Raw genomic sequence first — 14,421 nt, 5'->3', positions numbered from 1 at the left:
TTTTTCCTCGGTTGGTGATGACCAACACGAGGGGACATAACTTTAAATTGAGGGGTGGTAGATATAGGACAGATGTCAGAGGCAGTTTCTTTACTAGGGGTAGTAGGGGTGTGGAACGCCCTGCCTGCAACAGTAGTAGACTCGCCAACTTTAAGGGCATTTAAGTGGTCACTGGATAGACATATGGATGAAAATGGAATAGTGTAGGTCAGATAGGCTTCAGATGGTTTCACAGGTCGGCGCAACATCGAGGGCCGAAGGGCCCGTACTGCGCTGTAATGTTCTATGTTCTATACCATGCCCAATCTTACCCTTCTCTCCGACTACCCTTCATCCCCCTCCCTACCACTCTCCCCGTACCCTCAGGTCAGATCACCCCCCCCCCCCACCTCCTGGACTGACCCCCATCTGGTCCGACCTCCTGACCACCAGCCCGAACTGCCCTCCTCCCCAATCACCCCACCCTCTGATCGAGCCCCGACCCTTTGTTCCGAAGCCACTCCTCCCTCCTAGACTGACCACCCCTGTCCACTCCCCCCTCCCCCGTCCACGCTGCCATCTCCAGACAGATCCCCCCCCCCCGATTCCATCCCTGCACTGACTCCCCGACTACTAGAAGGGAACTGTGTCATATGATCCAGTCTTGGTTTCACTTTGAACCTTTGGGCACACCACATGCACACGGCTCTGCTGCTGATGTCTTCAACTTTCTACAACAGCTATGTGTAGCTGTCCTCAGTGCATAGTTTAAATAAATGAATTGGCAAAATGTTAATTCAATCTCTTATGAGAGATTGATGCCTTTATATCGTTATAACAATACGTGGTGCTCAGCAGTGGTCAAACAGCCCGGCAGCAAGATTAAGTACAGGTGTAACATGGTGAACACCCTTAGATTGTGCTACAGGGCACGTGACAACTTTCAACATTCTGGTCAGATAGCAATGGAATCACATGCGTCAGATAGTGTTGAAATCACAACGTGGTGACTACAGAAATAATTTGAAGACACAGTGCTGGGATATCCTCAAGCGAGATAAGGACCCGTTGCAATGTGGCTCCTTTAGGCCAATTTCGCTCCTTAATGTGGATGCCAAGCTGTTGGCGAAGATTTTGGCCACTAGGATTGAGGACTGTGTCCTGGGAGTGATCAATGAGGATCAGACGGGGTTTGTGAAGGACAGGCAGTTGAATACAAATGTGTGGAGGCTCCTGAATGTGATCATGATACCCTCGGAAGGGGAGGATGCAGAAGTGATAGTGGCAATGGACGCGGAGAAAGCCTTCGATCGGGTGGAGTGGGAGTACCTGTGGGAGGTGTTTGGCAGATTTGGGTTTGGGGAGGAATTTATAGGGTGGGTCAAATTGTTGTATCAGGCCCCCATAGCGAGTGTGTTGATGAATCGGCTACGGTCTGGGTACGTTAGATTACATCGAGGGACGAGGCAGGGATGCCCCCTGTCCCCCCTGCTGTTTGCCATGGCATTTGAGCCACTGGCCATGGCATTGAGGGAGTCCAGAAACTGGAGGGGGCTGGTTCGGGGGGGGGGAGGAGCATCGTGTTTCACTATATGCGGGTGACCTGCTCCTGTACATTGCGGATCCGGTGGAGGGGTTGGGGGAGGTCATGCAGATTCTTAGGGATTTTGGAGACGTCTCGGGTTTTAAGCTGAATGTTGGAAAGAGCGAGCTTTTTGTGATACATGCGTGGGGCCAGTAAAAGAGATTGGGAGAGCTACCGCTTAAGACGGTGGAGAGGAGCTTTCGCTACTTGGGCATCTAGGTGGCTAAGAGCTGGAGTGTCCTGCACAAGCTCAATTTAGCGTGGCTGGTGGATCAGATCGAGGAAGACTTCAAGAGGTGGGACATGCCGTCGCTTTCCCTGGCGGGCAGGGTGCAGCCCGTAAAGATGACGGTCCTCCCCAGGTTCTTGTTCATCTTCCAGTGCCTTCCCCAAGTCTCATCCCCAAGTCTTTTTCAAGCGGGTAAATAGGATTATTGCAAGATTTGTGTGGGCAAACAAGACCCCGCATGTTAAGAGACTGTTCTTGGAGTGCAGTCGCGGCGGGTGGCGTTGGCACTGCCGAACGTTTGCAGCTATTACTGGGCAGCGAATATATCTATGATTCGGAAATGGGTAGTGGAGGGAAAGGAGGCGGCGTGGAAACGGTTGGAAGGGGCATCTTGTAAAGATACTAGCTTGGGGGCACTGATAACGGCACCGTTGCCACTTCCGCCGATGCGGGTGGTGGCGGCAACATTGAGGATCTGGGGGCAGTGGAGACGGCACGGGGGGAGGCAGGGGCTTCAGTCTGGGCCCCAATACGGGATAATCACAGGTTTGTTCCGGGTAGAATAAAATTCCTCCCCAAACCCAAATCTCCCCAAACCCAAACCCACCTCTTGAAGTTCCTAAGTTGGCACAGGGCAGATATCAAAAGGATGGGGGACTTGTTCATTAATGGGACTTTTGCTAGACTGAGGGTACTGGAGCCCGGGGAATACCTTTAGGTACATGCAGGTTCAGGCATTCGTGAAAAAGCAGGTGGGGGAATTCCCACTGCTGCCTACCCGGAGGGTACAGGACAGGGTGGTCTCGGGCGTGTGGGTTGGGGATGGCAAGATATCGGAAATATACCAGGAGCTGCAGGTGGCGGAGGAGATCCCGGTGGAAGAGCTGAAGGGCAAGAGGGAGGAGGGGCTGGGTGAGGAGCTGGATGAGGGCCTGTGGGCTGACGCCCTGGGCAGGGTCAATTCCTCCTCATCTTGCGCCAGGCTTGGCCTGATTCAGTTTAAAGTGGTGCATCGTGTGCATATGACAGGGGTGAGAATGAGTAAGTTCTTTGGGGTGGAGGACAGATGTGTGAGGTGCTCAGGGAGCCCGGCAAATCATGTCCATATGTTCTGGCCATGCCCGGCACTTACAGGATTTTGGAAAGGCTTCGCAAAGGCTATGTCCAAGGTGTTGGACACTCGGGTAAAACCGAGCTGGGGGATAGCGATATTTGGGCTATCGGACGATCTGGGAGTGCAGGAGTCGAAAGAGGCCGGAGTTCTAGCCTTTGCCTCCTTGGTAGCCCGGAGAAGGCTCTTGTTAATGTGGAGGGACGTGAAACCCCCAAGCGTAGAGGCCTGGGTCAGTGACATGGCGGGATTTCTCAGGTTAGAGAGGATAAAGTTTGCCTTGCGAGGGTCTCTGCAGGGGTTCTCCAGGCGGTGGCAACCGTTCCTTGATTTCTCCCGGAACGTTCGGTGGATGCCAGCAGCAGCAGCAAACCAGAGGGAGGGGGTATGGGGAGGGGGGAGGGGGGAGGGGGAGGTGGAGGGTGGCTTGGGCAGTGGATGTATTTCATTTGTAAAGGGCAGATACCCCACCTTATTTTGTTAAATTGTTGAAGCGTTAAGTTGTTTTCTGTTTTATTGCTATGTTTTCTTTTCGTTCTCCTTTTTGTAGTGGTTTGTAAAAATTATTGAAAATTTTTGAATAAAAACAAATTAAAAAGAAAAGAAACATGCAGATGAGGTGATTAACAAACTGGAAGAAGAAGATGATGCGCATGAAAAGATTAAGAGCAGTGAACACATCGTCCACACTGGACGGGATTTACCGACTACCTCGTCACGTGTTTTTAAGCGGTGGAGGCAGCCCACCAGCGGAATCTACTAACCCCGCCATTGACAACAGGATTTCCCAGTGACAGCACCCCTTGTTGCTGGGAAACCCATGCGCCGGTGTGGGACCGGAATTTCATGCCGGTAAATCCTGCCCAAAGTCAATCCCATGGAAAAGCTGGATGCCATTACTGTCTTTGCTGTTTGACAATATCAAACTATCTGTCCCAAGAAAGCTGGTAACTATTCACTATTGACTAAGATTGACACAGGGCAAGTGCCAACATACTACATGTGTGAATTCTGAAAGACATGTACCCACACATGGAAGACCATGATGAAAACTACTGCAGTTACGCATTTGGTGTACAAAGGCTCATTCATTCCATGTGCAGGATCCATCATCCCAGAGTGCAAGTACAATTAATCTTTTTGGGTGCCAGAGACACTAAAGGCCCAGTGATTGTATGTCTACTGGCATGCCGTGACCTCGCACCAATGACAATCCATGGAATCAGTCAGACCTCACACGGCAGATCAAGCTCCTATCATCTCCGTTCGCGACTTTACCTCGAAATATTCAGGATGTGCAACAAAATTTGAAATTTGAAAGGAGCTGCAACTTATGCACCTGCAGGAAATTACATCAATTGATTTGGTACATTTTTTGCAATGCAAATACCAACAGCTACAATGGATGGCGAAAAATTCCACTCTACAGATATCATCAAAGGATAGCCTGATTCAATTTACCATTTTGACTTATCTCCCAGGGAGGTATCTCCCAGGGAGTCATTTTTAAAGGCAGGCAGGTCATCATACTAGAATCTTTGCAACCTGATATTCTTCAATAACTTTGTCATTCACACATAGGCATAGACTGCATGAGAAGACCCGGAAGAGAGACCACCTATTGGCTGGGTATGAACAATGACACTGAAGTCAGCAAGTGCAAAACGTGTCATGCAGATATGCCAAGCCAACGCAAAGCAGCACAGATTCCACATGAGGCTTTTCCCCATCCTTCATCCAAAATTGCATCCAATCTCTTTTATCGTCAATGACTTTACCAAGTATCCCATTATTTGACAATTGCACAACATGTCAAGCACAATTGCCCACCAACCCTAAGTGCTATTTTGTTTTATTTTGTTTGCCTAGACTGACTATTACAGTTAACAGCCCACATTTACTGGTAAGCCACTTTCATATACACGTGAGAAATGGAATATTGATCACACTATTTATTTTCCTCATTACCCTAGATCAAAGGCCCAGATGAACAGATGATTAGCATGGTGAAACTACTACTCCTCAAATGCAGACAGTCCAAGCAAGACTTATATATTGCAATGTCATATCAGAGTGCAAGATATTTTATGTACAACTGTTCTATCACAGGCAGAGCTCCATTCAGCAGACAAGTGTGTATCACTCTGACTACTCTTACCCATTCTACTCTTTCGGAAACTAGAGAGCACCTTTACATTTGGGCCAACAAGTTTGTATAAAGGATCCCGCAGAAGGTACATGGAAACCAGATAATCTGACAAGGAGTTGTTCGGAACCAATGTCCTATCATTACACACAAAGGTGCAATGGTGAGGCATAACTGTGGACAAATCAGGTCAATTGCAGCTCCTCAACCACTATACAATCCTATTGCATGTAGAACAAGATCCCAAATGCAACTAGGAACAATATCTAAGAATGATAGCCTCAAAGATCACTGTGAACAATTGAAGAAACCTCCAGACAAGGTTACCATCACAAGATCTGCTCATCACAGAAGATTACCTTTCACATCAAACACTCATAGACTCGTCAGTTCTATACACTAATGTGATGGTAACCAAACATGAATGTGTATAGTTATAGCGCTGGATTCTCCGCCCTGCCGCACCACATTTCAGTTTCACATTTCAGCCGTTACGCCGGCTGGGGTTTCCCAGTGTGGGGCAGCCCCATGCTGTCGGGAAAACCCCGGGCTGCCGGAAAAATGGAGCATCCTGCCGGCCGAGAATGCAACACAGAATTCTTTGGAAAGAGAAAAAAAGAAAGGAGGATGTTGTAAAATGCCTTTAAGGGATGGCAGCATGATATCACTGGAAGGGAAGTGTGCCGTGTGATCCAGCTTCAGTTTCAATTTTGTCTTTGAGCAGAACACAGACACATAGCTCTACTGCTGATTTTTTTTCAAGCTTTCTACCTATGTGTACCGTTCTCCTGTGCATAGTCTAAGTAAATGAACCCCTCAACATGTTTTGTCAATCCCTTCTGAGTGATAGGTACGTTTATTTCAGTGTAACAATACATCAGGCTGTACCTGTGATGGAGCTTGCAATCAATAGAATGAATGATACAAAGGCTGTAAAGTGCAGACTTGTTCTGTATTCCCCAGAAAGATGCCATGGAATTACCTGAGAGAAATGACAAGGAGAGCACTACGATGGTGAAATCAAAGATGTTCTTCAGACTGAGGACTAGTGCAAACATAGAATCCATTCATAGAAGCCCTACAGTACAGAAGAAGGCTATTCGGCCCATCAAGTCTGCACCAGCCCTCTGAAGGAGTACCCTACCTATGCTCAATCCCCCACCCTATCCCAGTAACCCCAGCTAGGGGAAATTTAGCATGGTCAATCCACCTAACCAGGCACCTTTGGACTGTGGGAGGAAACCAGACCACCTGGAGGAAAACCACGCAGACATGGGGAGAACGTGCAGACTCCACGTAGACAGTTACCCGAGGTCAGAATTTAACCCGAATCCCTAGTCACTCATCCCTTGCCTGTTCCCAGTATCACTCATTTCCTGAAGTAGGGTCACCATTGTGGCACAGTGGCGCCATTGTGGCCAGAGACCCTGGTTTGATTCAGACCTCCGGTGACTGTGTGGAGTCTGCACATTCTCCCCATGTCTGCGTGGGTTTCCTCCGGGTGCTGCGGTTTCCTTCCACAGTCCAAAGATGTTCAGGTTAGGTGGATTGGTCATGCTAAATTGTCCCTTAGGGTGGGTTGCAGGGGTAGCGCAGGGGATTGGTCCTAGGTAGGGTGGTCTTTCGAAGGGTCGGTGCAGACTCTGTGGGCCGAATGGCCTCTTTCTGCACTGTAGGCATTCTATGATCTATGAAGGTAAGGTGCCAGGGCCATTTGCAGTGTCACGTAAGCATATAAAGATGCCTGAGGTTGAGGGACAGGCCGTGAAGTTGCTTTGTCCCATTGTAGCTTGTCCAACTGTGTTGGATGAAGGGTCAGTTTTGCCTAATTCACTGTGATCAATTGTTGGAGGATTGCAAACCATTTACATAATCTATGACCCAGAATTACAACAGACATGCGGAACATACAGGCATCTCTTGCACCTAACCTTGACTTGGAACAATGATGGGAAATTATCATTGCCACTGTCTCCCATTACAATAAATCCGCACCAACCATATTTAGAAGCGATGGGTTGTGAGAGGACCATTGGTGAGGAGCATCTTTTGCCCACCCATTGTTCCATCCAATTCCACAGAAGTGGAACTCAGACCGTACCACGTTAGCGTCCACTGATTGGTAACTTTTGTTTCACTGTGCCACCTTTGAGATATCTGTGACAAGTTCCTGACTCAAGCAATGGAGATTGATAATTCCTCCAAAATCTCTGGGCGATATATTCCACAAGGCCGAATCAGTATAAAATTCCCAATCCTATGTCCCAATGCTGTGCCTTGACTCCAATCTCACAAATAAATCTTTGACGTCAGCATCGCAATGTCTCCGGAACAATTATCCTTGTCTCCTCTCGCTGTGAGATGATCTATGCTTGAGGGCTTGATGCCACATGGACCTATATGTGTTCAGGATTGAGATTCCACTGCCTGAACTCAGTCACAGCTTACAGCTGACAAATAGGGGAATCAAATTTCCTGAGTTAAGGCTGAATTTGAACCCAAGGGATAAAAGAAAACTCCACTTCTGCCACTTAGCTCTGTGCAATAACATTTTTGTGCTGATTTTGCCATTGAAGTTATTTTGGATCATTGACAAAAATGCTTCCTTTACATCAGAGATTCCCCTGGTTTCACTATATTTCTGACATAAAGCAATTCAAAGTGAAGCCAATCTAGGTTTTAACACAGCTGTCACAACCTTCCTTCACCAGTACCTGCGTGCTGCATTAATGCTGTTTTATTTTGACATATTCTCCCTGAAATACAAAATAAAAATCAGTCATAGACTGAATAAGTTGCACATTCATCGTATATCACTTTGTACTTCAAGCAGTATGTGTGACGTTGTAAGTATATGAAACTTATTCCCTATTGTATGACTTTTTCCCTTGCAGCTAACCGAAAATGAGTTGAAAAATTATGTTTTTCCAGATAAGTTTTAATTGTGAGGTCCAGGCTCCTACCCAGAAGCTCCTGCCATTCATTCTCAAATTAAATAATGCATTTCTTGTTGTTCATAGTAGTTCAAGTTTAGTTCGATTCACTTATGGTCTTCACATGCATTTTGTAATGTTCTTATAGGAAGTGCTGGAACCCCCGTGACATATAATGAAAATGGAGATGCTCCTGGACGGTACGATATCTACCAATATCAGGTTTCCAACCTGACCTCTCATGAGTACAAGGTTATCGGACAGTGGACTGATTACCTTCACTTGAATGTAAGCAACGTAATTTTTCCCCCTTGCTACCAATAAAAGTAACAGTGCGGATTTGAATTTGTATTGGGAAAAGTTTTCAGTTTGTGTGAAGATAAACTTTCCTTTGTGAGGCGTGGGTGTCTTATGCATCATATTCAATAGATACTATTAGAGAGTCTAGCCAGATAGGAAATATCTGTAATTTTTTTTATCCATTCCTTGATGTCTTCAAATTGTGTTTTAATGCTCGCTGTGATATAACAAGTTTGCTTTTTGGAACAGTGGATAATGTGCATTATCGTTTCGTAAAGAATTCATATTACAGCAATAACTTAATTTGTTGAAAAGGGGATATTACTGTCATTATCAGCCTCTGCGCTGTTCAGCATCACTTGGAGGAATGGATGGCTTCGTAATGAGACCCATTGAGACAGTAATGGTGTCTATGCACAAAGAAAATTCTGTTATTACCATTACCACCAATTTGTGTACTTTAACTTTCTGTCCCCTGTCACTTCTGTAAGCCAGTCAGAACGTTTCATTGAAATTCATTTAAAGCAGCTCGTTTTGAGGTTTCAAACGTCTCAACTGAGTCATGTCTCAATTTTTCAAATTGATTCTTGGGATGTGGGCATTGCTCAAAAAGCTGGCATTTATCCCGAGCCGCTGTAAAAAAGCAATGGTGGTGACTGAGCGGCTTTTCAGGGGGCAGTTAAGATTCAATGACTTTGGTACAAGACTGGTGGCAGATTAGGAGATGGCAGGTCCCTTCCATAAAGTGAACTAGTGGTTCATGTCGATCCATTTATATCACGTTTACTGATACTCGCCACATTTGCTGGCAGCAGAACATTGGCAGTTTAACAAAGGTGACCTTCTAATCGGCCATCCGTGTACCCACCATGCAATGAAGGATGGTGGGCAGGCTCTCCATCCTGCCGGCCCCATCAGCCACTGAAGCCTCAGATGCACCGCCGGGAGAGGTGGTACACTGCTGAGGAATACAGGAGACCAGGGCAGTGAGAGAGGTAAGTAAGAACTAGTGAGATGATTTTCAGCATTAGGGGTCTCCTATTTAAGATGGAGAGGTAATAGAAAGGGTGGAACTTGGAACAATCAGCATCAATAGGGAAACAGTAGTCAACAAACTCTTGGGATTGAGGACAGAAAAGTCCCCAGGGCTTGATGGCCTACATCCTAGCGTGTTAAAGGAAGTGGCAGCAGAGATAGTGGATCCATTGCTTATATTATTCCAAAATTCCATGGACACGGGAAAGTTTCCAGTGGATTGCAAAAATGGTAAGGTAACACCCTTATTCCAAAAGGGAGGGAGGCAGGATGTGGGAAATTCGAAACCAGTTAGTTTAACATCTCTTGTTGGAAGATTGTTAGAATCAATTATCAAGGACAAAATATCAGGACATTTGGAAAGCCAAAGTGCTATCCAGCAGAGTCAGCATGGTTTTACGTAGGGCAAATCAAGTTTGACTAAATTGCTTGAGTCCTTAGAAGATATAACAAGCAAAGGGGATTAAGGGGATCCTGTAGATGTAGTATATCTGGACTTCAGGAAAGCATTTGATAAGGTGCCACACAGAAGGTTAATTCACAAGCTGGGATCACATGGGGTTAGGGGCAACTTATTAGCTTGGGTAGAAAATTGGCTGACGGATAGGAGACAAAAGAGTTGGGATAAATGGGTCTTTTTCTGGATGGCAAGATGTAACTAGTGGGGTGCCACATGGTTCGGTCCTTGGGCCCTAGCTATTTACAATCTATATTAACGATATGGATTCAGGGATAGCAGGTTCTATCACCAAGTTCGCAAATGACACAAAAATAGGTGAGACAGTAAGTTACAATGAGGAAATAAAAACCTTACAAATGGATACAGATAGGTTAGGAGAGTGGGCCAAAATGTGGCAGATGGAGTTTAACGTGGATAAGTATGCAGTCATGCATTTTGATCGAAAAAATGGAAAGGCAACGTATTCTCCAAATGGGGAGAAAAAAGGGGTGCTGCGATGCAGAGGGATTTGGGTGTCCTCATGTACGAGTCACAGAAAAAGAGCATGCCGGTGCAGCAGATAATAAGGAAAGCAAATGTAATGTTGGCATTTATAGCAAATGGAATTGAACATAAAGATAAGTGTTGTTGCAAAGGCATTTGTAAGACCGCACCTGGAGTATTGTGCACAGTTTTGGTCCCCTTATCACTCGATTGATTCCAGAGTTGGGGGTTTGTCGTACGAGGAGAGATTGAACAGTTTCGGCCTGTACTCTAGAGTTTAGAAGAATGAGAGATGATCCAAATGCGGTATAGAAGATGCTAAAAGGTATGGATAAAGCAAACGCGGAGCAGATGCTTCCTCGAGGGGCATTCTAAAACAAGAGGTCATAGACTTAGAATGAGAGGTAGCAAATTTAAAACAGATTTGAGGGGAAACTACTTCTGCCAAAGAATTGTGAATCTGTGGAGTTCGCTACCCCAGAGTGCGGCGGACGCAGGGACAGTGAGTAAATTTAAGGAGGAGTTAGATAGATTTGTAATTGGTAATGGGTTGAAGGGTTATGGAGAACGGACAGGACGGCGGAGTCGAGGCCAGGATAGGATCAGCCATGATCACATTGATGGTGTTTGGGCTGCAGAGGGTATATTGCCTCCTCCTGCTCCTAGTTATGTGTTGCAGGGAGGAGATGCTGTGGCTGATTTTGCAATCCAACTCTTGGTCAGTAGCATTGGAGGTTACAGGTGAAGACATATCAGCCATGATAGAATGGCGGAGCAGACTCGGGAGGAATTTCTTCTCCAAGGGTTGTCAATCATTAGATTTCATGACTTCAGGGAGCAGTGGAGTCTGGGCCATTGAATATATCCCATGTTGAGTTTGGTAGATTTTTGATCAACAAGTGTTAGGGTTAGGCTTACATCGAGGGTTATGTGGAGTAGGCAGAAAGCCACAATCAGATCGGCCATATGCTTATTGAGTGGCAGAGCAGCACAAGGGGCTGAATAGCTGTTATAAACCACACGAGATGTACGGGGTTGGAGCAATTAGTCTCCCATGAGCCTTGTTTAATGGGAGCTCCCCTGCTGAGGGGTAAGTCTATGGGCAGGGTAATAGACTTTGATGATATAAGTCAGCCAGACTTGGAACTGATGCCACAGACCCAGCTACGACCTGAAGAGTATAGTACACATTATTACTTTGTAATCAAACTAGTTTATCCACTCACCTAGGACTCATCTGTGGTCACTAAAATTGCCAATCCTGCACCTTTTTTTAATAGTCTTATGTTTCTTTCCTGTTATTTCCAGTCGTTTTCATACACATGCAAAAAATGCCGGCTTGGCACTGCCAATCTGGCACTCTGGCAGTTCCCCTGAGCTGGCAGTGCCACTTGAGCAGTGCCAGGTTGGCACCCAGATGGCACTGCCAGGGTACCCAGGTGGCACCAGCAGTGCCAGGGCAACACTATGCCCAAAGGGCATTCAGCTGGGAGCCTTGGCTCCCCTTGGAGACCCCCACAAGTGCCGTTCCGTCTGGCCCCTATTTGTGGGAAACAATACTAAACGGCGCTCACTCGAGGTCTGCGAGGCAAAGAGATTGAATCCCAAAGCCTCAGGTACCTCGGGAATCTGCACATTAGCGTAAGGCTTACTGCCTCGCTCTAATATGCAGATATGCCAAAAAGTGATCCCGCCCATGGTGGGCAGGATTCACCTTGCAACATCTCACGAGGTTGTGTTGATTCTCGCTGGGTGGATCCCCGGTGAAGTGTTTCCCGGCTTTCACCGACCACGCTGAGCCATGGCGAAATGCTTTTCCGACGTAGCGTGGCTGTGTGGGTTAAACCAGAGAGGAATGCCCCAGGTTCCAAAAATATGACTTAAGTGTCATTTGATAACGATGGGTAACATGCGGCAGAGCCAGTGGGAAACTCCCTGCAAAGGCCTTCACAATTGAACTTAGAAATCTTTCTGTTAAGTTCCACCCATCACCTCAGTCAAGTGAGAGAGAGATTTAAAGAATCAAGATATTGAAGAAACAGTGTGTGCCTAAATAGCTGATGGTGGAAGACCTGAGGAGAATTGGGAAAATGTTGGGGTCAGGTTTGAAATTTAAATAAAATATGCGAAGTACAATGGGTCCACCTGGTTCACAAACAGAAGAAACAACTCAGTGAGAACAGGAAGTAGGTCTCACCCCATCAGCTCAGCCACTAAATTCGCTTAAGGTACAGATTGATAGATTTCTGATTAACAATAACCTAAAGGTGATGGCGGAGCAGGCTGATGGGCCGAATGGCTTACTCCTGTTCCTATGTTCCTATTCCATCGCATTCCTGCCCTGCTACCCCCCCCCCCCCCCCCCCAGAATTGTGTAGAAGGATCTCCCCTTTAGTAACCTGGCAAAGGGTCTTACCATGAATCTTAGGTTCTTGGGTCTCACTCGTCCTTTACACATGCACTTAATCATAGAATATCTGAAATTGTAATTTCATGCTCACTATTTTCTATTTTCCAACCTTCAATGCATCGTTTGCTGCCACAACTTAATGGGAGGCAGTGCCTTAGCGGTATCGTCACCGGGCTAGTAATCCAGAGACCCGGGGGATTGCTCTGGGGACCCGGGTTCCAATCCCATCACAGCAGATGGTGAAATTAAAATAAAGATCTGAAATTAAAAAGTCTCATTGTGTTTGGTTCACTATCGTCCTTTCGGGAAGGAAATCTGCCTTCCTTGGGTCTGGTCTACATGTGAATCCCAACCCACAGCAATGTGGTTGACCCTTAAATGCCCTCTGAAATCACCTACCAAACCACTGAGTTCAAGGGCAGTTCGGGATGGGCAATAAATGCTGGCCCAGCCCAGTGACACCCACATCCCCTGAATAAGGACATTTTTACACTCAGGCATTTCTTTGCATTATGGACCTGTAACCAATTGTGCAAGAAGCTTATTTTCAAGAGTTCACTGTTTATTTAAATTCTGACATGGCTGGTCAGGTCCACCTCACTCTTTTACGTCTCCTCAGGTGAAGAACATGCAGTGGGACAGAGAAGAAGCCGCCATCCCGCAGTCAGTCTGCAGCCTGCCATGTAAGTCCGGCGAGAGAAAGAAAACCGTCAAGGGCGTGCCCTGCTGTTGGCATTGTGAACGGTGCGAAGGCTACCAGTACCAAATCGATGAGACAACGTGTCAAATGTGTCCGTTTAACCGGAAGCCAAATGCGAATGGCACAGACTGCCAGCTGATCCCCATCATCAAACTAGAATGGCATTCTCCTTGGGCTATAGTACCTGTCTTCATAGCTATGCTTGGAATTATAGCCACCACATTTGTTATTACAACCTTCATTCGTCACAATGAAACACCGATAGTGAGGGCGTCTGGCCGAGAGTTAAGCTATGTTTTGCTGACTGGAATATTCTTGTGCTATGCCGTAACCTTCTTAATGATTGCAACTCCCGACACCGTTCTTTGCTCTTTCCGACGTATATTCCTAGGACTGGGCATGTGCATTAGCTACGCAGCTCTGCTCACAAAGACTAACAGAATTCACAGAATATTTGAACAAGGTAAGACGTCTGTCTCTGCTCCGAGATTTATCAGCCCAGCTTCTCAGCTGGCAATCACTTTTAGCCTAATCTCTCTGCAGCTTCTGGGAGTCTTTATCTGGTTTGCTGTCGATCCTCCACACACCATTGTAGACTATGGGGAGCAGCGAACTATTGATCCAGAAAATGCCAGGGGCATTTTGAAATGTGACATTTCTGACCTTTCTCTCATCTGTTCCCTGGGATACAGCATTCTGCTGATGGTCACATGCACTGTGTATGCAATTAAAACAAGAGGGGTTCCAGAGACCTTCAACGAAGCCAAACCTATTGGATTTACCATGTACACCACCTGCATAATTTGGTTAGCTTTTATTCCAATATTTTTTGGCACAGCCCAGTCTGCAGAAAGGGTAAGTGTATTAACATTTTGATAGTCTTCCACTATGCCATAATGTGTCTCATTTAGTGTTTGTGCAAACCCACCTTCATCAATCTATCTTAGTCTCTCATCAAACCATCTTAGTCTCTCATCATCTAATAAACCATGATGATCACAGTTCAGCCATTTGTTTTTTTTATTCTCAATTAAATGTTTAATCGTTGTT

The 14,421-nt window shown here is 46.2% G+C and overlaps 1 protein-coding gene across 2 annotated transcripts in view; it reads left to right on the top strand.

The window, feature by feature from the left end:
* Nucleotides 1-14,421, top strand: part of LOC119954973 (metabotropic glutamate receptor 8) — a 533,585-nt gene that overhangs the window by 429,937 nt on the left and 89,227 nt on the right. For both annotated transcript variants that reach the window (XM_038780737.1, XM_038780738.1), the window contains exons 8-9: nucleotides 8,132-8,271; nucleotides 13,291-14,226. In XM_038780737.1, the coding sequence (XP_038636665.1) occupies nucleotides 8,132-8,271; nucleotides 13,291-14,226 (1,076 nt within the window). The remainder of the gene's footprint in view (nucleotides 1-8,131; nucleotides 8,272-13,290; nucleotides 14,227-14,421) is intronic.

The sequence above is a fragment of the Scyliorhinus canicula genome, chromosome 20, assembly GCF_902713615.1.
Source record: "Scyliorhinus canicula chromosome 20, sScyCan1.1, whole genome shotgun sequence".
Classification (NCBI taxonomy): Eukaryota; Metazoa; Chordata; class Chondrichthyes; order Carcharhiniformes; family Scyliorhinidae; genus Scyliorhinus; species Scyliorhinus canicula.
The sequence above is the reverse complement of the archived record's forward strand: the minus strand, read 5'-3'. Positions and strand labels throughout refer to the sequence as shown.